General features: G+C 49.1%; 1 protein-coding gene across 1 annotated transcript; it reads right to left on the reverse strand.

Moving 5' to 3' along the window:
- Positions 1 to 755: 755 nt before the first annotated feature.
- Faah (fatty acid amide hydrolase) lies at positions 756 to 22730 on the reverse strand. The gene is made up of 15 exons (XM_004872961.4): positions 22437 to 22730; positions 19681 to 19794; positions 11068 to 11202; positions 10724 to 10857; positions 10434 to 10640; positions 10171 to 10211; positions 9820 to 9944; positions 8412 to 8537; positions 7805 to 7902; positions 6581 to 6680; positions 6276 to 6316; positions 5501 to 5540; positions 4881 to 4989; positions 4225 to 4370; positions 756 to 3578 (listed from the first exon to the last, which is right to left on the reverse strand). The coding sequence occupies exons 1-15, from the start codon at positions 22629 to 22631 to the stop codon at positions 3450 to 3452; spliced, it is 1740 nt and encodes a 579-aa protein (XP_004873018.2). The 5' UTR covers positions 22632 to 22730; the 3' UTR covers positions 756 to 3449.
- Between the last annotated feature and the right edge of the window lie 374 nt (positions 22731 to 23104).

Consider the following 23104-nt stretch of genomic DNA (forward strand, 5'->3'; position numbering starts at 1 on the left):
GCTGTGACAGTGGACATAGTAAGGAGGGGAAAGGCCATGGGAACAGGTGGCAGCCTTGTGACCTCGAAGGTCTTAAGGCCAGAAGATAGGTGATCAGGAAGGAAAGAGTTGACGTTGGCTCTCCTCTGGCAATGTGTGCTCTCTGTGCTTCAGCATCATGGGACATCAGAAGGGGCCCTGACATGTCACAAGGCACTGACAAAGGTTGACCCAGGTTTCAATTCCAATCCCCCATTTCTACTTTTTTTTTGGTACCGGGGATTGAACTCAGGTCCTTGTGCTTGCAAGGCAGGTGCTGGAACCTCTGAGCTAAATACCCAGCCCAATCCCCCACTTCTAGCTATGGGATTGCAGCCAAGGTATATAATCTTTCTGTAAAATGGGGCCAAAAACACTACTAAAGGATTAATAGGATGATTAAATGGCATGATGACTCCAAATGCCCAGAAGGTAGGTGGCTCACTGCAGGTACTCAGTAATGTGATTCAGATCCCTTTCCTCCGTCTGTGCTAATCAAAAGTCACCTTATCTCTCCATGAATTAAATATTCAGAAGTCTTTGTTAACCCCCACCCCCACCCCACCTTCACTCTAGAAATATCCTCCAGAATGTAAGTTCCAAGAGGACAGGAAACAAGTCGTGTCGTCCATCATTGCAGTCCCAGCACCCAACTCTGTGCCTGGCTCCCTAGTAGATGTTCGCTTAATTTCACAGAACTAAGTACCTTCTGCACATCACTCATGCCAAGAATATAATCAGAAACAAGAAAAAGTATGGTTGCTTTAGTGGAGGAGACAAAAACACATAAGTGATTTTAGATAGAGATAATGCTTTCTAAAAAAATACAGGGTAACATGTTAGAAAGTGACAGCTGGTGTAAGGGAAGGTGACAGAGACCGAGGAACAACTAACGCAGAACAACCAGAGGAATAGACCAGAGAACAACTGCCCCAGAAACTCTGAAGCAGGAACCAGCTCAAGATGATCAAGAAACCAAAGGTGCTTGTGTGGCTGGAGCACAGGGAATGACAGGGAGAGACCCCCAAGATGAGACTGAAGAGGTGGACAGGAGCCATGGCCCCACAAGGAGACTGGATTTTATTCTAGGGATGGGAAGCCATTGGAAGGTCTTAAGCAAGGAGCAACTCAACCTGATTTACTTCTGCAGGATCACTCTGGCTATGCTGTGGAGAAGGGACTGGGCGCCACCTGAAGATGGAAGCAGGGAGCCAGAGGGTTAGGACGTTATTGCAGTATCTGGATGAAAGGCAGGTGGCTTGGACAACAGCATGATGGTGGAGATGTAATGCAGGGGACACCTACGTGCCTCTGCGACCCCTTCCCCCTTCCCTCAACAGCAAGGGGCCCCTCCCTCCCTTGGCCATCCCTGATCAGTGAGGAGCAGGCGTGCTTGTCAGGGTCCGCCCAAGGATGGCAGCCAGGCTGGGTTCATGTCAGTCTCCAGCCACAGTTGGCACAGGGCTAGACGTGGCCAGGCTGAGGCTCTGAGGGCTGAAATCAATGAAACAATGAAAACATGCGGTAGTGGCATCTCCACCCTTCAGCTTTGGGTCTGAAAGGAAGAGGATATTGGTGACTAGAAGGGAAATGGACAGGAGAAAGAGAAAGCTGGGGCAGTTGGTGGATGGTTTTATCGGACAATGAGGGAAAATTACAGCAGCTGTTATGAGGAAGTCCTCAAGTTAGGAAGAACCAGGAAGAAGTGCGGCAACAGCTTACTTATCTCGGTCTAGGTGTCCCAGTTCGGGCTGGGCCCTTGAGTCAGCACCCCTCAAGGTGGGGGCCCTCCTAGACAGAGGCAGTTTGGTAGGGGCATGGATACCGCTAGACATGTAACCCGGAAGGAAAAGCATTTCCAGAGGAACAGGGGAATAATGGTGGAGAAGGAAGCCTAGAAAAGGCAATTTGGTGGAAAAAATGTAAAACAGGCCAGATGTGAGCCGGTACCCAACCCACCCTCAGGGATTGGGCTCTGAAATATCTAGAGAGCAGGAGAGTTAGGCTAGGGCCAGGGCAGATGGGGAAACTCTGTGAGGATGGTCAAGAAAGCCCAACATCCCATCACAAACTAACTACCCTTTCCCTGCCAGGCAACTCAGTCCAGTAAGACGTGGCAGGCAGGGCAGGACTGAGACTGAGGTAAGACAGCTTACCTCCATCCCAACTACCCATCCCCAGACAGCCTCTCTACCCCTTCTGCCCTTTCCCCAAATTAGGGATCAGGAGCAGCATTCTTATTCTTTTCCAGGCTTTGCCCCTCTGTCTACTCTCCTCACTGTGCCTATATGGCCCTTCACAAGCCTCCATCGCCCTTGAGATAGAATTCAAGTTGTTGACCTAGCCACCCAAGTTCACCTTATCTGGGCTTACCTACATCCCTGCTTCCCCTGTGCCCATTCAACATTCCTGTAATATCAAGCTCACCCTGGTCCTGGACATACAGTGCCTCCTCCCCAGGATGACCTCATCCCCTATATATCAGCATGTGAGAACTTTCTGGACTCAAGAGCAGTCCTCCTCTAGCAAGCCTCCCCAGAGAAGTCCAGGCTTTGGCTGGCCCTGTGAGTGAGCCCTTGCTACCTGCCTTGTCACTTGCTGACCACCACCCCTGGGCCTGTGGGCTCCTTTACCCAACAGCACCAGCTCAGGGCCCACTGTGTCCACTCGATTCCCTGCAGCCCAACTCAGGTGCTTCCCTGTTGCCCTGTGCTGGCCACAGTACATAAAGACATAGCAATGCAGTCCCCACCATCAAGGAGATGGCCAGGAAAGCAGACCCATCCAGATGCCTCATACAGGGGAGACTGGGAGGAAAGAGCTCACACTCTTTCAGGGCTCAGGAGCACAGAAAGCCTCTTGGAGAAAGAGGAGTTGGGCCTCCAAGGATTGAGTGGTGGAGGAGCAGAAAGGGCATATCAGCAGAGAGAAGCAAAGGAAGGAAAACCACAACAGTATCCAGCAAAGCTGGCCTGAGTCCAAGCAAGAGGAGGGGAGGTGCTGAAGTGAAGTGCTGGGACACAAGCTTTTGTCCCTTCTGTGGGTGATGGACACCAGGGGAGGTTTTGGAGCAGAATGGTGACATGGTTGCCACCTGGCTCTGGAAGATTAAGCCAACCCTGCTGTCAATAGGCTCCAGCCCCAGCACCCCACAGACAAGGAAATGTTTCTTGACTTTGGTGGTCTTGGCCCCTGTCATACCTGCTGCCATGTAGGGTGGGGGATCAGGGTAGAAAAGGGACCAGAGAGGGGAGCAAGATCCAGACTTGGGGGGAGTGGGAGTCTGTGCTTTGGCAGGGGCTCAGGAAGGGGTCATGGATGCCTCTGACCCAGGCTGAGTGTTTCCTCACAGGGTGGCCATGTGCCCCATTAGGCTGGGCTACAGGGCATGCAGGTGTCCGGTCCTTTGGAGCCAGGCAGGCAGGCGGCCCTCAGGATGGCTGCTTTTCAGGGGTCATCAGTCGCTCCACCTCCCGCATGAACCGCAGACACAGCTCTTCCTGCCAGGGCAGAGCCACACACTGCACGGCCACAGGCAGCCCCACACTGTTCTTCAGGGCCTGTGGGAGACATGGACATCAGGATGGGGTGTAGCAGACATCTCGGCCCAATACTAGCAGGCCCTGGTTAACTGCAACCCAGTCTCAGCACCCTTTGATCTCTCCAAGCAAGATGAGCAGTGCCCTTCCCCTTTACATCCCTGTTTGTATATCAGCTAATCCTGGCTGCATATCAAATATTCCTGCCTGCATATCGGCCATCGCCAGATGCTTCTGGATGCTTCACACTATGTCTTATGTCACTAGATGTCTTCAAAGCATACCCTGCTCACCTTCCTACATTTGTTATCAATAAATACTGGGCGCGCTTAGCACTCATTGTCTTTGCTGCCCAGACCAGCATAGATCAGCCCCAAGACAGAGTTCTCTCTTGTTTCTTTCTTTACTCTTATCAGTTTGTGTTGTAGTGCCTCATAGGAGGCTGAGACCCCTGGCAGAGGTCTTCAGTAACTTCCCTTTCCTGTTCCCTATAATGGGCGGCACAAGGCAGAATCCTACCCAGGGTCCAGGAAGGGAGTGCCTGACCAGAAGAGAGTAGCAAGGTGCAGTATTCATTTAAGAAGGGTGGATGAGGACACCAAGTGCTGAGGACACTAGCTGGGGGATGGGCGGGCAGGAGGTGAGCTGGGGGATGGGCAGGCCTTACCTTCTGCAGCACCTTGTCCCAGATATCTCCAAAGTAGCCCTGGTAATGTTCCATCTGGGCCTCGTCCTCAGTGGTCACTGTGGTGACGGGCACCACTCCCGCAGGGAAATTCAGGCAGTTATAAAGAACAGTGTAGCTGATGGCCCCTAGAACACACCACAAAGGCTGCAGCAGGCCTTGGGGCCCACAGTGCTCAAGTGTCCATGCTGGGCCTCAGTCACCGGCCCTGTGAAATGCCACCCTGCTTCCCCAGCAGGGAAAGACCCTCTCCCAGGCTGAAGTTTGAGTGACAAATCCCAGGAACCCAGCAAGATCTCCTGATGCTTGCCCTGGGCCTTTGCCCACGTAGTTTCTAGAATATTGTTCCTATTTTCTTGGCTCATATAAATACCACCTAGGTTTAAATACCACCTCCCCAAACTACAGACTTTGTAACTTGAGATCTCTAACTTAAATAGTACACACTGGACAGGGATCTCACTGCCTCCTAGGGTATTCCACATGACTCCCCTCTCTCCAGCCAGCCAGACTATGAGCCCCTAAGAGCAGGGGACCCACCCTCCTCTACTTCCCAGCAGCTACATGGGGCTGCTGAGCTCACTGAGAGCAGGGTCAGGCAGAGGTGTGAGGGGAATAGGATGAAAAGCAGGCCTCACCTGTGGCCCTGCCTGCGGCATTCAGGTCGAGAGCAGGGCCCAGAATAGGGGTCAACAGCACATCCAGGTTCAGTGCTCTCCACTCGGCAATCACAGAGTTTTGGTACTCCTGAGGGGACATCAGCAAACAGAGGAGGCACTCAGACCCAGCCCATCCAGGACTCTCCACTGCAGGGACAGTGGCTGGGCTGGGTTTGGCCCCAGCACCTGCTGCTGGATCTGAGCTGAGCTGAACTATGATAAGACGGAGGGCCTCTGGGCAGGCAGGAAACATCGCTTCTCAGAGGTATCACTGTTCTACCTCCCACCCAAACCGTAGGCACCTGTCTCCCTGCAGAGGTGGATCTATAGTCTGCATAGCCACAGGCAGCCCCAAAGGGGCAAAGAAGTACCCAGGAGAGGAGCCCCATACTAACCCAGCCCCCAGGGATGAGCACTACGGAAATGAGCATCTGACAGCAGGGTGCAATCCGTAGTCCAGGAAAGGGCAAGGGGGAATGACAGGCCCCACCAGCAGATCAGCGGCAGGACTGACCAGAAGACTCTGTTGGCAGGTGCCCTGGACAGCTCCCCTCCCCTTAACAGCCCTACTCAAGTGCAGGGGCTCAGGCCTCACTCACCTCAATCTTGTGCTGCAGTTCCCAGAGTTCTCTAGCCGACCTGTGGACAAAGAGTAATGTCACCAGCCATCATGGCCATAGCCATGGAGGTCAGAAATACCAGACACCCTTCTCTCACTGCTTCTACATCGCACTCCTCCATAGCCCTCAACTCTAGGGATCTCTGAGAGGGCAGAAGCTCAAAGCAAGATGAAAAGTTCAAAGACCAGATGAGACAAACCAGGCTTCAGAGGAACCTAAGCTGGGTCACTTAGTGACTGACTCCATAGCAGAGCCCACACCAAACCAGGCCTGATTCCTCACTGCCCTCAGGACCAAGAAGAGGCCAGGGCTGTCAAATGCCTGGAGGTGAAAAGGGGAGCAAGTACACAGGATTTTCTGGGTGGAAATGAGGTGCCTTTCCAGCCTGACCTACTAAAGACAGGTAAGACCAGTGCAGCTCAGTTCAGTTCAGAACTCTAAAAGCATTTCATCTGTCACCCAGGGCCCAGAATCTCCAGGTGCCACTGAGCCTGGGAAAACTCCTTCCTAGTGTTTTCTCCCATGCCCAGCCAGGCCAACTTTCTCCCCTCCACCTCTCTCATTTGTTCCCTTGCTCTACAGCCAGACCTGGACCCCACTGACAGCTTCAAGGTCCCACCTGAGGGTCCCCCCATCTGGGCCACTTCCACCTCGGAAGCTACCTCCCACAGGGGCTTCTCCTATCAGAAACCATCTGGCCTCAGAACAGGTAGAGCAGAGAGGGCGGGCATCTGGGCACAGGAAGAATCCTCACCGAGGCCTCATGCTGCTGAGAAAGGCTGCCACCCGTGGGAACTGCGCCAGAACAGACACAAGGTCAGTGACTTAGCTTGGGGCCATGAGCTGCCCACCCATGCCACCCCTTTGGGAAAGCAGGTTGCTGACGATGCAGGGGTTGGGGAGGAGAACAGCTGCGGAGATGGAGGGAGACAAGAGGAGCCTAGGACTGTCCAAACGGAGAGGCGAAGGGGAAGCAGGCAAGAACCAGAGGCAATGGGGTAACACAGGATAGGGGGTCCCAGAAGCTCCCCTAGCCCCTTGGACTCCTTGTGTTCTTACCACAGGCTTCAACAGGAAGGCTAGCAGTCCTTTAAGCCACTGGGGCAGCTTCAAAATTAAGATCAGGTCTCCCAGGCAGGGGTCCACGAAATCACCTTTGCTGGGAAACAAAAGGCTCAGTCTAGGAGCTCCCATCCTGGTTCCCTCCTGGCTCACTCTCCTCCAGTTGCAACCCCTGTTTTCTATCAGTGGTCCTGTCCACCTCCCTCCTCACCAGATTCCAGTAACTGCAGGCCTCCAACACATGCTTTGTTTCTGCCAATTCTTCAGGACACCTGGGCTTCACTCCACACCCATTGGAGTCCCCAAGGCAGGACTCAGGGTCCCCATCTCCAGCAGATCGAGCTCAGAGCTATAGGGACTGAGGGCAACATCTCCCTGCCCTGACTGAGGGCCTGTGCTTCTCAAGACTGCTGTCACCCTGCAGCTTCACGTGGGGCATTCCAGGAATTCTCTGGCCTGGCTCAAGATCTCAGAGAAAGGTCTCAGGTGGCTGATCCTGGGGCTCCACCCCAGGGCCAGAGTGAGAGGTAATACCTTTTACTGAAGCCTGGACCATGCTCAGCTGCGGGGAGAGGGAGTAACAAGCTGAGTCCTTGACTGAGAAAGACTGCAAGGTCCAAGTGTCCCCATAATGAGATCTACAGCCTGGGGGGCACCGCTCCAGCCAACCCTCACCTTCACAGGTCCATCCTCTGCCCTGTAATGACTGAAAACAGCCAAGGAGAACCATCTTCTCTAAACAGTAGCTCAGCCAAATCCCTTAAAGTGAATCTGGTACAACTCACATGTTTTACAGAAATAAAAACTGAGGTCCTACTAAAAAAGAAAGACTTGGCTCAGACAAGACAGAGCCTGGAGTTACAGCCTGAGGTCCATACTGCAATCCATCTGTCCTGATCCTGCCCTTGCTTCTGACCTTTCCTAGACAGCAGGGAACTCCCCTACCCTCCTCCTATCCCACAACAAACTCAGCTGAGAACGGGATACAGATGCATAGTCAGCCTCCCTTGGGCTGGCACCTCTCCCTGGCAAGATATCTCCAGGCTCAACCTGCACAATAGGAGGGACAGCAAGGTCCCTGACCAGAAATCACAATCCTTCTTTGAACGTGGTCGAGCCTGTCCTGGCGGGGGGGGGGGGTGTCACAAGGCCCAACTGCTCTCACTGGGTCTATTCATTTTCCTCATCCCACCACAGAGCCCAAAGCTCAAGAGCACTCACAAGTTCTGGAGGAAGCTGTGGCCACCATCACTGAACAGCCCGCCTGCACACAGGGTCTCCAGAGCATAGGGTATGTTGCTTGGCAAGAAGGGAACAAGCTGCAGGGATGGAGGTGTACAAGGTCCTAGCCTTAACATGCCTTGTTCCCATGGCCCATATACCGCCTAGCAGCCTGAGGAGCAGGACCACCTTGCCCACGTGGTTGTCCTCACAAAAACCACAGAGGCAGCCTTTCCAACCATGAAAACACCCCTTAAAATGGCCCTTGTGAGAAAAGTCTGGAGCCACATATAAGGTTGTCTCAGATGAGCAGACTAAACCACTGGCCCACTATCTCAGGTCCCCAGGAACCTCTGAACAGCAGGTCATTGTTGTTCATGGTTGATGAGGTCCCCCCAAAATGCAGCACTCAGCTGTGCTGGGTTTTCCATCCCCCATAGCCCCATCCTCCCGGTCAGCCCTCTGTATACTGGTCCCACAGGGCCACGGTTCTCATCACCAGTGATAAAACAATCAGACCACAGAGACTGGAGGGAAGGCCACAGGTACCAGGAAGACTTCCCTGGAGGGAAGGAGATGCCAGGACTGTGGGATACTGCAGCCATACCGTGTGGCCAGCAGCTTCAAGGCTCTGCTTGGTCTCCAGCAGGGCCCGCTTCATGGCTGGGCTGGGCCTGGTATAGTTGTCAGTTTCGTAGTATCCTACACGCAGGGGCCGAGTGCTTTTGTAGACCTGGGGACAAACACAGGAGGCAGGGTCAGGGCAAGGAGAAGAAGTTCAGGAGAAGAAGGCCTAGGCAGAGCTCCTAAAGATTACAGAAGCTACTCAGCTGCAGCCTGGATCTTTCTGGTACCATTTTTCCTCGAAAGAGATCATCTGCCAAGCCAGCCCCTTCCACATTTACTCTGTCATAAAACACATTTGTAGTATCTCAGAGATGCAGAGCAGCGATAAAGATTCCCACTGGTCATTTGAGGAAACTGAGGCTTAAGGTCTAGACAGTGGGGCTGGGACTTGCCCAAGGTTACCCAGTAGACAGTACCAAGGACGGGCCTGGACCCAGGCATCCTGACTCCTGGGCCAAGACTCTATCACCTCCCCTGGTTCCCAGACCTCCAGACAGGGTCCCCTCTCCTCTCCTCCCTCTCAAGAAAGGTTCAAGCTGCAATGGTCAGAACCTGTCTGCTGAGGAGTGAGAGCCTCCCCAGCCCAGATCTGCCCACCTGGCCCACCCCCAGGAAACACCAAGGCCCACTGTCCTGCCCACAGCCCCTCAGCCTGGCTAGAGTGAGGACAAGGGGCCCACACAAGAGAAACGAACATCAGACTGGTGTGAAAGTACACACTGCCATGAAGTCTGCATCCATCTAACTGACTACTCCCAAACCCTTTGTACATAAGTGCAAATATCCATATGTATTCTTCTACAGTCTTCATCAACTCTTCAATAGGAAGCTTCAAATGACATTTATATCCCAGGACTCTGACCCTGACACCTCAAGATCCTCAGCAGGCTGTGTCCCCAGTCCTTAACTATTAGATCATGACCTTATCCAGTCTCATCCAGTCTCCATGTTGAAGGATACACTCCACACCATCCCTGCCCTCTGAGACGCTGCTAAGGCTTTGGGAAGGTAGAGGCCACTTCAGAAAGTAGTGAGCTCAGCTCTGATCAATGGACTGTCCTGGTGATATTTTGAGGAGCCAACACAGACCCCTACGGTTCAGTACATGCAAAGCATCCCACCAGTAGGGATACAGACCATATGCAAAACTACAATTTACTAAGGGTCAAATACAGATCAGGTACAAGAGCTCTCCAGCTGGAAGGCCTGAGGATTTCCAAATTCGTACAAGGGTGCCACCTAATGGCCATCTGAGAAGAAGCAGCAGCAGCCACAGCTGAGCCTTGGCCTCAGATCTTGAGGGCAGCTTTGAGGGGGTGGGAGACTCTGAGGCCTGCCCAAAGCTCCTGGGTTCAGTTCACCACCTTGCCCACCCCTACCCCACTCACCTCCTCCCTGAAGGACAGGGGTGGCACGGTAGGGTCCAGGCGAAACATGTCCTCACACAGAAGAGCTCGCAGACACAGTGCCAGGCTCTCCACATCCCGAGCAATGGGGCCCACGGAGAGCTGCACTGTGGGGCAGGGAGGGGAGGGAATATGGGTCACATGACCCCAGTGGGCTCTGGGGCTGGGTTGGAGTAAGGGCTGAGCCATGAGCCAGGAGTGTGAACAAGACAAGGAGGTTGGAACTCATACCTGGAGTGGCCTAGTGGCCTGACACTGTCCCCCAGAGAAGCAGAGGCAGATCAGGCTGACCCCCACCCTCATCCAGGGCACTGAGAGAACCACAGACCTCACCTGCCACCTGTCCATAGACACAGCCCTTCACGCCATTCTTGCTGGATAAGAAATACAAGGTGTTGGAAACAGGAAATGGCTACCCTCTGCCCACCCCAAACCCCCTGCAGAAGCTCTGGAGTCCCACCACTGGAAACTGGGAGCCCTGCTGGTGGTAACACTTCTACCCAGTGAAACTCTGGTGAGTGAATTCCTGCCTAGAGCCCAGAAAGGTTGGAAGCTCAGCCAAGATCACACAACAAGGGGCCCAGAAGCTCCTGTACCTGAGGCGGTGCCCAGTAGGCTTGAGTCCACAGATGCCACAGAAGGCAGAAGGGAAACGGATGCTGCCTCCAATGTCCGTGCCCAAGCCCAGGGGGGAGCCTCCAGATCCAATGAGGGCACCCTCACCCCCTGAGGAGCCACCTGGGCTCTTAGAGGACTCCCGTGGGTTCAAGGTCTGGCCAAAGAGGGGGTTACTGCAGTCATAGCTGGAGAAAGCAGGAGCAGGTCAGCCAGGGCCATTCTGGCACCTCTATCCCAACCACTCCACCCCACCCTGCTGAGGCCCAACCTGAACATAGACTGGGGGACATTGGTGTGGACGAAGGGCACAGCACCCTGCAACTTCAGCACCTGCACTACCACGCTGTCACACTCAGCTGTCGCCCCCACATTCAGGCTCAAGCCCAGTGTCGAGTTCTGGCCCTAAGAGGGAGATGAGCAATGGGAAAACTCAGCAGATGAGTCAGGAGAGGTCCACTTCCACCACTGTCACACTGGCCAAGGCCAGGCACACCCATGGTCCTTTCTCAAACTTCCAGACATCACACTTCCTCTGCAGGACCTAAGTGACCCAGGACACAGCTGGCTGCAGGGATGGAGGGGAAAGGAACCTGACACCAGGGAAGGGTGTACCTTGTAGCTGAAGCACTCTTTGAGACTCACAGGGACACCATAGAGCAGGCCTTGCCGTGGGGCCTGGCATAGCTGAGTCTCACAGTCAGCCAGGTAGGAGGTTACACAATTGGTCCCTTTGTTCACTTCCCAGGCCTGGTAAGGAAGAAATGGACACAAGACAGAGTGAAGCTGGACTTTTTTTTATTGTACAGAAAGTCCCCGACTCACAAACTTTCAGGTTTCAAACTTTCACATATATGAACAGACCTAGCATTACAAACATTCATAGATGCTAACAAATTGCAGAAGTAGCTCATGTGCCTGCCAGATACTGTCACAGTTGTGCTGCTATATACTTACTATACAGTGAGACAGTGTACAGTAGTACAGTGGTCAATCAGCTCAGGATGTCTGGAAGCAAGAGGAAAAGCAGTGGTGATGTAGAGAGGACTGCTAGGAAGTGCAACGCAATATACATTGCATATTTATGTTAAAATTGTATGATTCACTTTGTTTGACTTACAAATGAATCCAACTTACAAATATCCTCCTGGAATGGAACTCATTTGTAAGTCAGAGACTTACTGTAGTAAAATGTGTAAAGTTAGCTTTTTAAACTATACTGAGGATGCCAGGGATTTAGCCCAGTGGTGCTACCACCTGCACCACAAGCATAAGGTCCTGAGTTCGATCCCCGTTACAAAAAAAAAACCCAACAACAATAAAGTATACTGAGGGAGTGAAGTATTTCAAGCCCTAAAGGAAAACAACCTCCTTTGCAGACTGATGTACCCTGCAAAACTATCCTTCAAAACTGATGGAGAAATAAGATACTTCCATGACAAAGAACACCTAAAGAAATTCATGACCACCAAACCAGCACTCCAAACTGTTCTGAAGGATATTCTAGAAAGAGACAATAAGGATTATAACTCCATGAACCCCAACAGAATGAATCCACCAGGCAAGGCAAGAAATTAAACAGAAAGGGAAAGAAGGAAGCCAACAGCAGGAAAATAACATGACAGAGATAAGACAATACAGATCAGTTATAACCATCAATGTTAATGGTCTTAATTCACCAATCAAAAGAAATAGACTGGCAGAATGGATCAAGAAGCAAGATCCAACAATATGCTGCATACAAGAAACATATTTAGGGGCAGGAATTTAGCTCAATGGTGCCACCACATCTGCCTCACAAGCTCAAGGTCCTGAGTTTGATCTCCAGTATTGAAAAAAAAAAAAAAAGAAAGACATTTAATTGAAAAACAAATTTACAGGCTGAAAGCAAAGGGATGGAAACAATATTCCATGTGACAGGAAACCAGAAAAACCAGGGGTAGTTATTCTATTTGCAGACAAAATGGATATCAAGCCAAGACTGATTAAGAGAGATAAAGAAGGTCACTAAATCCTGATAAAGGGAACAATCCAAGAGGAAGAAATAGCAATCCTAAATATATATGCACCAAATAGCAGCACACTCAACTATATAAAACAAACATTAAAGGGCATGAAAAATCATATAAGCACTAATACAGTTCTAATGCGGGACCTCAATACTTCACTGTCACATACAGACAGATCAACTAGACAAAAAATCAACAATGAAATATTAGAATTGAGCCAAACTTTTTTTTTTTGGTACTGCGTATTGAAATCAGGACCTTGTACTTGCAAGGCAGGCGGCAGAACCACTGAGCTAAATCCCCAGCCTGAACCAAACTTTTGAACAAATGGAATTAGTAGATGTCTACAGAGTGTTTCACCCCACAACATCAGAATATACATTCTTCTCAGCTGCACATGGGACTTTCTCCAAAATAGACCATATACTAGCTCATAGAACATACTTAAGTAAATGCAAAGAGATTGAAATAATCCCATGCATATTATCAGACCATAGTGCAATGAAATTGGAAATCAACTGCAAAAGAAACCACAAGAACTTCATAAAGACATGGAAATTAAATAATACCCTCCTGAATAACCAATGGGTCACAGATGAAATTAAAGGAGAAATCAGACAATTTCCACAATTAAACAATAATGACAATATAATATACCAGAACTTACGGGATGCAATGAAAGTAGTTCTACAAGGGAAATTTATAGTGGTGAATTCCCATATCAGGAAAACAGAGAGGGATCAATTAAACAACCTAATGTTGAGCTTCTACAAAAAGAAAAGCAAGTCAAGTGCAAAGCTTGTATGAGTGAGGAAATTATAAAACTCAGAGCAGAAATTAATGCAATGGAGACTAAGAGAACAATACAAAGAACCAATGAATCAAAGAGTTGGCTCTTTGAAAGATTAAATAAAATTGACAAACCCTTAGCCAACCCTATCAAAAAAAGGAATGAAAAGATTCAAATCCATGCAATTAGGAATGAAAAGGGTGAAATCACAACAGATCCTACAGAGATCTAGAAGATCATCAATACCTACTTTGAGAACCTGTATTCTAATAAGATGGAAAATACAGAAGAGACAAATTCCTAGATACATATGAATTACCAAAGCTGAATCAAACCAATATAAAAATTCTAAATAAACCAATATCAGCCAATGAAATTGAAGATGTAATTTTAAAACTACCAGGCCAGGGATTTAGCTCAGTGGTTCTGCCGCCTGCCCCAAAAGCGCAAGGTCCTCAGTTCAATCCCCAGTACCAAATAAATAAATAAATAAATAAATAATAAAAACTACCAACAGGGCCTGGGATTTAGCTCAGTGGTGCCGCCGCCTGCCTTGCAAGCACAAGGTCCTGAGTTCAATCTCTGGTACCAAAATAAATAAATAAAGTAAAATAAAATAAAAACTACCAACAAAGAAAACCCCTGGCCCTGATGGATTCACTGCTGAATTCTACAAGAAATTTAGAGAAGACCTAATGCTGCTACCCCTCAAACTCTTTAATGAAATTGAAAAGGAAGCAATACTTCCAAATTCATTCCTGGAAGCAAGCATTACCCTGATTCCAAAACCAGAAAAGGATCCAACCAAAAAGGAGAATTATAGGCCAATCTCCCTAATGAACATAGATGCAAAAATCCTCAATAAGATACTGGCAAACAGAATGCAGCAAATCATCAAGGTTATACACCACCATGACCAAGCTGGATTCATCCCAGGGATGAAGGGATGGTTGAACATATGCAAATCAATAAATGTAATACACTATATTAACACAGCCAAAGACAAAAACTATATGATCCTCTCAATAGATGCAGAAAAACCATTTGACAAGGTCCAACACCCATTCGTGATAAAAAAAAAAAAACCCTATAGAAAATTGGTATAGATGGTCTTAATCTCAATCTGATAAAAGCCATCTATGACAAACCAATAGCCAACATCATATTAAATGGACAAAAATTGAAAGCTTTCACTCTAAAATCAGGAACAAGACAAGGATGTCCACTGTCACCACTCTTGTTCAATACAGTTCTAGAAACACTAGACAGAGCAGTTAGACAACAGAAAGAAACAGAAGGAATAAGGATAGGTAAGGAAGAAGTTAAAATATCATTTTTTGCGGATGACATGATTCTCTACTTAGAAGACCCCAAAAACTCCACCAAAAGACTTTTAGATTTATAACCAAATATATTGACACTCAAAAGTCAATAGCCTTCCTGTACACAAATAAAATTCATGGAAAGAGAAATTAGAGAAACAATCCCTTTCACAATAGCATCCCAAGAAAAGAAATACCTAAGAATCAATCTAACGAAGGAAGTAAAAGACCTCTACATTGAAAACTACAGTATTCTCAAAAAGGAGATTGAGCCAGGGATTTATCTCAGTGGTTCCTCCACCTGTCTCGCAAGTGCAAGGATCCGAGTTTGATCCCTGGTACCAAAAAAAAAAAGGAGATTGAAGAGGGTATCAGAAAATGGAAAGATATCCCTTGTTCTTGGGTAGGAGAATCAATATAGTGAAAATAGCCATACTGCCAAAATTGTTATACAGATTCAATGCAATCCCAATCATAATTCCAACAGAATATCTCACAGAATTAGAAAAAAATTCTAAAATTCATTTGGAACTAGAAGAGACCTAGAATACTAAAGGCAATTCTGGACAACAAAGGCAAAGCAGGGGGTATCACAATCCCTGACTTTAAATTATATTACAAAGCTACAGTGATAAAAACAGCATGGTACTGGCCAAAAAACAGACCTAAGGATCAATGGAACAGACTAGAGGATGCAGAAATGTGCTCATTTCACCAGGACATATACTAGAGAATCCAGAAACAGCTCCAGACATACTCGACCACCTTATCTTTGACAAAGGAGCCAAACACCTTCACTGGAAGAAAGACAGCCTCTTTAATAAATGGTGATTGAAAAACTGGCTTTCCACATGTTGAAGACTGAAACTAGACCGATATCTTTCACCACTCACTAACCTAAAATCGAAATGGATCAAAGATCTAAATATTAAAACAGAAACTCTAGGGGGATTTAGCTCAGTGGTGCTGCCACCTGCCTTGCAAGCACAAGGTCCTGAGTTTGATCCCCAGTACCAAAAAACCCCCCAAAACACAGAAATGCTAAATATGCTGGAAGAGAGAATAGGTCAAATGCTTGAGGACATAGGAGGAGACAAAGACTTCATGAACAAAACTCAGACCACATGGGAAATACTGAAAAGAATCAACAACTGGGACCTCATCTTATTAAAAAGCTTTTGGACAGCAAGAGAAACCACCAAAAGAGTAAAGAGACAACCCACAGAGTGGGAAAATTTTTTTACCAGATATTCAGATAAAGGACTATTATCTAGAGTATATAAAGAACTCAAAAAAATCAGACCCTTCAAATTTAAAGACCTAATGCAAAAATGGGCATCTGAAATAAAAAGACACTTCTCAGATAAAGAACTAGAAATGGCAAATAAATATATGAAAAAATGTTCAACATCACTGGTCATTGGAGAGATGTAAATTAAAACAATGCTGAGATTCCATCTCATTCCAAAAAGAATGGCTGCTGTCAAGAAATCCACCAATAACAAATGCTGGAGGGGCACCCTTCTCCACTGCTGGTGGTAGTGTAGACTGGTGCAACCACTGTGGAAATTAGTGTGGAGATTTTTCAAGAAACTAAAACTAGAGGTTCCATTTGACCCAGCTATTCCTCTTCTTGGTATCTTCCCGAAAGAATTACAAGAATCATACCACAGCGATGTATGCACACCCATGTTTACAGCAGCACAGTTTGTCATACATAGCTAAATCTTGGAAACAGCCCAAATGCACATCAACTGATGAGTAGATAAAGAAGATGTGGGGGTTTTTTATACAATGGAGTGCTACTCTGCCATAAAGAAGGATGAACTTCAGACGTTTATAGCTAAATGGATGGACCTTGAGACTATATGCTTAAGTGAAATAAATCGGACACACATGTTTAAATACATTGTTTCTCTGGTGTGAGAAACTGAAATAAGGACTGAGATGTATAATGGATGTTGGGAAATGGAAAGAAAGTGTTCCAGTGGAAAGGGGAACAAGGGAGGAGGGAGGGAGAAAGGAATGGAAGGGACAAGAAAAAAGTGAAAATAGAAGGAAAAAATGAAAACAAAGCTTTTGTATACAGGGAGGAGAGGGGCTTGATTGGGGGAATGGGATAAAATAAAATTTATTAATAAAAAACAGAGTAATATGGGCCGGGGATTTAGCGCAGTGGTTTCACTGCCTGGTGCGCAAGCGGAAGGACCCGAGCTCGATCCCTGGTACCAAAAAAAAAAAAACAGAGTAACAAAAATAAATAACAAAAAATAATAAAAGTTTATTGAGCCACAAAAAAAGAATAATAAAAAATAAATAAAGTATACTCAGGAAAAGGGTAACCAGCAACACGGCCCAGAGCCAGGAGCACCTAGCACCTCGTACACATTTGGCCTCAGCCTCACCCTAGCTATTTGGCCTTCAACCCCAAAACAGAGAGAAGGGGAGGGAGAGAGGGGAGGGGGAGATCTCATAGCCAGGGTACAACCCAGTGTACTCAAAGGAGCAAACACTATCCTTGGGCTGGGTATGGTGGTGCACGCCTGTAATCCCAGCACTGGGAGGCTGAGGCAGGAGGATCCCTTTGCATTTGAGCCCAACATGAGCTACATAGTGAATTCAAGGCCAGCCTGAACTACAAAGCAAGACCCTGACTCAAGAAAACAAAAGACACTGTCCTTAGACGCCCCCCAAAAAGGATGAGCTGGGAGGAAGGTGACACCAGCCACTCCCCCCACTCTTCTAACTCACTTCTCTGGCCATTGAGGCAGTCAGGAACCACACAGAGCCTGGACCCATACCCAGCCTCCCGGGCCCAACACTCCTTCCTCTGCCCCGTGTCTGGCCCACACTTACCCAACCAAGCCTCCCCTTTCCCAGAAACTCTTGTGTTCGATGATGATCAAGTCACTCTGTGGTAAAGGGCTGAGGTCTAAACAGAAAGGAATGACACTGATCAAGGTATCTGCCTATCCCTTCAATCATAGCCCCAGGGCCCAGGAGGGAAAGGCCGGAAAAGGAAAAGCCAGCTCCAGCTACACCTGTCCCCTGCGAGAGCTCCGTGGGGGGGGGGGGGGTGCTGCTCATCAGGACTGTGTGACATCTGTGCCTAGGTCCCCAGGTGGAAAGAGGGGAGCCCATGTATAACCAGAATGCACTTTTCTGGTGACCAGGAAGAGCAAGAGCCCTTCACCATTTACTGGGACCCTGTGTCCTTTATCAGTGACAACTGCCCGGTGCTCACTCTTCCCCTCTCTCTGGTGCAGTCCCTGACATACACACCCCTCACCCTGACACTTACCTACTTAGTGGCCACACTCAGTATCCCACAGAAGTCACACTCATGACACAATTTGTCCTTCTTTTCTTTTTTTAATTTCTTTTTAAATTTATTTTTTGGTACCGGGGATTGAACTTGGGACCTTGGGCTTTCGAGGCAGGCGGCGGAACCACCGAGCTAAATCCCCAGCCCAAATGTTTTGTAACTATTTGAACTTCTTTTCTTTTTTCCAATTTTTTTTGGTACCAGGGATCAAACTCGGGTCCTTGCACTTGCAAGGCAGGTGGTGGAACCACTGAGCTTCCTTTCTTTCTTTTCCCACATATTTCTTGAGCACTTCCTGAGTGAAAGACAAAGTGTTCAGCACTAAATACAAAGACAAGAGCCAGGCATGGTGACGCATGCCTGTAATCCCAGCACTTGGGAGGATGAGGCAGGAGGAACAGGAGTTCAAGCCTAACCTGGGCTATTTAGCAACTTAGTGATTCCCTGTCTCAAAAAAAAGAAAGAAGGAAAGAAAAGAAAGAGAAAGAAAGGAAGGGAGGGAGGAAGGAAGGGAGGGAGCTGGGGATGTAGATCAGCACAAAGGCCCAGGGTTCAATCCAAAGAAGGGGGAGCAAAAATAAGTAAAGCTTTGTCCACAGAGCCCACAATGGACAAGGGAAAGAAGAAAAGGACTGGAGAGCTGAGAGGGAACCTGGCCAGGAGGCTGCTGGGCATTGAGGGAGATGATGGTGTTAAGGGATATGTAAAATGACTGCAGGCAATAGCACCATCCCTAGATAAGGAAATGCCGGCAGCATTTCTTAACCGCAACCCCCCCACACTTGAATTGGGCCAGAGGTTCAAACTAAAAAAAAAAAATTACCATGCCTTGCTAGCAAAAGTACACATAGACCTGAAGCTTCCTATAAATCACACTGATAGAAAGTTTTAAGTAGCTTAGTAGATTGAATATGAAGGTAATTGTAAAAGCAAAATAAGTAATGTATTCCTTTAAGATTTGCTTTTTTCGTTGCTCTTGATGTTTAAGGTGTTAACCAGTAATTTAATTATAGATAACATTTTCTCTATTCTTTTTGTTTGTTTGTTTGTTTGTTTTGGGGGGGGGTGGTACCGGAGATTGAACTCCGGTCCTTGTGCTTGCATAGCAGGCGGTGAAACCACTGAGCTAAATCCCCCGGCCCTATAGATAACATTTTAACCTAACAAAGTTGCAAATGCCTAAGTGAATTTACAATGTATATATGCCTATCTTGTGTCTGTGACTTCTAGGTAGGAACCCGAATTGTATTTACACATCAAAGACCACAAGGAAGGAGATAATGACTAACAAAAGTATAAAGAGAAGAGACTAACAAAAGAGAGGGGGGACTCTGACCAGACCAGTTTCTGGTGGTCTCCCCAGCTTGCAGGTAAATCTTATTTGTTTTGCCTGAGTTCTGTGCCTTTGAGCATTTCTTTCCGAGTCCAAGTCCGTAACAACGGTAAGGGACAGGGAGGCTGACAGGGCGAGGGGCAAGGGAGGAACTGGAGAGAGGCAGAAAATGGAAACAGACCAGACTTGGTGACCAGTGGAGTGGAGGCAGGAAGGAGAAGAAAGTCTGGGCTGAAAGCCAGGTTTCTTGCTAAGACTACACACCCAGTGTCACTCACACACACAGAGTGCTCAGGCTCCTTCCACGCCTGGCAGCCCCTGGCACTATGGTCCCTGCAAGGCCCTTGGCAAACCAATCCCAGGCCAGGTTTTCCCCACAGCCTGTGCAAGGGTTGAGAGGAGGCAGGGAAGGAGGGACCAAAGGACTTGGGCAGCCCCAGCCCACTTACCTTTCCCACATAGGTGAAGAGGGCAGCCTCAGGGGACACCTCTCCACTGCGTAACTTCTGCACCAGTTCAGGCAGGGGCAGGGCCAGCAGTGCCTCTGAGTCCAGGTCAGGGTTCTGTGGGGGACACACTCAGATCAGTAATTATAGTTAATCTACCAAGATAATGCAATTATGTTTGATTTTGTAAGGTGCACAGCAATGATCTCCTATTTTGATGTCAGTTTTTCAATAAAGTTTTAATTATGGAAAAAAAAAACACCACATGTGCAAAGGCAGTGGCAGGCACAGAGTCTTGTGGCAACTCTCCCAACCTTGACAGTCTCAGTGGTCCCTGTCTTCCATCTGGAAAGGCTATCAGAACTCACTCAGGGGGCAGATGGTGGAAATAGGCAAAGGGCTGTGACAGGTATGCCTCGCATGGTCCACAGAATCACCAGAAACACCTTTCTTTATTCCATATTCTCTCTGTTTTTTGTGGTACCAGGGATCAAACTCAGGACCCTGCTCTTGCACAGCAGGCACTGGAACCACTGAGCTAAATCCCTGGTCCCCAACACCTTTCTTTAGAGCTGCTCCAGAGGCTGGGGAGGTGACCCATTTTGGGATGACCCAGTGGCACTTAGGTCCCTTTCTCCCCTATCCAGCTGGTTTCCTCCTCAGCACACAGCTAGTTTCACCCGCATGGGGGTGGGTGCTGTACTACAAACAGCTGTAGCCTCCCAGGGGCCTGGGCCTGCTTTCCTAGGTGTCCTTCACTACTCAAGGCTGAGCTGAGAAAGTCCCAGAAGAAAGGCTCCTGAGACACCTTCAGATCCCACCCCCTCATCCAGGGACCCAAATCCCAGGCACATGGCCACCTTAGGGGTGGGAAGGGGAGGGAGCTGGTTTCAAGACGGGGCTGAATTCAGCCACCTCCACCTGGCCCCTCAACATCTACAAAGCTATTGTCTTCAAGACTTAGCCGGGTATGGTGGCACACAGCTGTTGTCCCAGCTACTCAGGAAGCTGAAGGAGGAATATCACTTGAGCCTATGAGTTTGAGATCAGTCTAGACAACATAGCAAGACCCCAGCTCAAAACAAAACAGAACAAAACAAAAAAAGACCTAACCCTTTGCTCATTGCCCAAAACCACACAGGCTCCCCACTGGTTCTCCCTTTGGTTTCCAGTCATTGGAAACCCAAAAGATAATTTTCTCTCCTGAAAGAGCCAAGTTTCAATATATAAAGCCAGGGCTTCTACTCCAAGGAAGATGTATAAACAAGTCTGTATTTCAGAGCCATAATTTCTATTCTGGAAAATTCAGTTCTTTCAAAAAAAAAAATAAACAAACAAAATAAAAGGGCAGAAGTGAGAAGGTGAAATGTAGTAAGACCCAGCCTCTGACCACCCCCTGGCCCTAGCAGTCAAATGGATTCCTTGTTGCTAGGAGGATTCCTTCCTGTAGCCAGAAACTGTGGGCAGATTTCTGTGTCTGTGAGCTGAGTGGGGGAGCTAGCAGAACTCAGCTGACTGCACAGCAGGGCAAGAGCCAAGAGCTCAGAGTCTCCAGGCTGAACCAGTAGCATCACAAGGATCCCTAGAGAGGCATCTCCAGATCTCAGCCAAACACAAGAGTCTGGACCCTGGGCTCAGGAGCAGGAGGTGGCCAGTTTGAACACCAGGGCCCTCCCAAACTGTTCAGAGAGAACCTAACACTGACAGACAGTGGTCTTTTTGGCCAATTTGATGAGTGGAGCCTGGAACCCAGATATATTTTTACTTCAATAAATAAATACAACACGTCCTAGCTTCAGGGGTGGTGTGGGGTAAATTCAAATTAATTACAACCAAAATTTCACCTACATTCAGGTCCAAATGCTGGGCCTGGCATCCAAGGCCCTGTCTCTCTCCCCTCCTTCTCTCCAGGGCAGCTGGGGTCCTGCTGCACACCTAAGCTCTAGTTCCCCTGAGAACCTGCTAAACGCAATTTTCAGTGACTGCCTCTGTGCCTCCCACCTAGGCACACTCAACTGACTCCAGCTTTCAGTCACCTGGGCTGTCTTCTCAGATCCCGCCCTCACAGCAAGTCTTCTCTTCCTCAACACGAGATCATTTCCCAGAGCTCAGCATTTCGAATGCTAACTGGGGCCAGTGTTTCATACATCTGAAGGGAAAAGCCCCGTGTTCTAGATGGCACTTTCTCCTCCACACTCCGCCGTGGCCCCCAAACACACACTGAGATCATAGAGTTACAGAGCTGGGAGAAGCAAAGCTTGTTGACAGATTTCCCAGGGAAGGGCTGGAACTAAACGTGCTGGTGGAAAGCGTTGTCAGGGGTTGGACACAACAGCCTGGGTGGCAGAAGTTGGGAAGATTTCCATTCTAGACCAACTTTGCCAATAACTCCCACGTACGTGGGCCTCTTTCCGGCTCCCTCTTAAGATCCTCACGCACAAAACAAGAAGCCTGAATTCTAAGCTCTCCCGAGGCCCTGGGCTATCGCTCCAGGGTCCAAAGTCCTAAAGTCTAGCATCCTATTGGTCCTCACGGATCGTGTTAGCGTCTAAGTCTTCTGGACGCTCAGCAAAGCTCCTCTTTGACCCAGGGCTGCGATGGCCCTCCACGACCTGCCCTGTCCCTTTCGTTTCCATTCCACGGAAAGAGGTTCTATAGTCATCCCCGAGCTCCCCGCGCACCCGCCCTGCGCGCGTCAGGACTGCAGAAAGAGCTGCGTGGGGACCCGCAGCCAAGCCCATCACCTCCCCGGCCGTCACCTGGAGCCGGAAGCGCTGCGCTGCCTTGTCCATGGTCTCCAGGCCCGCTCGCTGCCTCTGCTGCGCCCGGGCCCCTGCGCCCCGCGCTGTCCGGCGTCCCGACCAGCGCAGGGCCACCGCCGCCGCCACGAAGCAGCAGGCCAGGGCAGCCCCGGAGGCTCCGGACAGCGCGCTCCACAGTTCGTGCAGCACCATGATTTGCGCTGCGGTCTGCTGCGGAGGGCGACAGCTGAGGAATCTGCAACCGCAGCCCCAGAGCTCTGCTATAAAACCCGGGCTGGATCGCCTGGGATTGAGCCCGTGGGAGGGGCGGGGAGGCGCGCAGTCGCCAAGCAGCTACTGGAGGCTAGCGGATCGCCGAGGTCAAGGTGCTACCTGCCTATCGGCTGAGGTCGTTTCCTGCGTCCTTCCTCTTCGGCCGAGGGAAGCAACCATCCAGGAAGGGTAACCGCTTCGCGTGGGCGCCCTCGGAAGCACCGGTGTAGCAGCGATTCAGCCGCGACCCGCTGGGGCCACCACCTCCAACGTCTCCCGCGGGACACGAGGACCAAGAGGACCGGCAGCAGCCACAGACTGGGCTCGCGGACCTGATTAACCTCTGCAAACACTGAAGCAGCATCTTTCTTGGGGAACCGAGCGTCCTGGCCTAGCACCGCTGGGCAGCGGTG

Source organism: Heterocephalus glaber, unplaced genomic scaffold (assembly GCF_053883595.1).
Source record: "Heterocephalus glaber isolate CG9 unplaced genomic scaffold, H.glaber_assembly_v1.0 deba00001451, whole genome shotgun sequence".
In the NCBI taxonomy this organism is placed as follows: Eukaryota; Metazoa; Chordata; class Mammalia; order Rodentia; family Bathyergidae; genus Heterocephalus; species Heterocephalus glaber.

What these genes read in the sequence shown, in the direction of transcription:
- Faah (XM_004872961.4), bottom strand. Translation starts at nt 22,631, where the DNA reads ATGGTGCTGCACGAACTGTGGAGCGCGCTGTCCGGAGCCTCCGGGGCT. An exon ending in AACTGCAGCACAAGATTGAG is followed by an intron (nt 4,990 to 5,500) that starts GTGAGTGAGGCC and finishes ATGTCCCCTCAG; the next exon opens with GAGTACCAAAACTCTGTGAT. An exon ending in TGCCGCAGGCAGGGCCACAG is followed by an intron (nt 4,371 to 4,880) that starts GTGAGGCCTGCT and finishes GGTGTGTTCTAG; the next exon opens with GGGCCATCAGCTACACTGTT.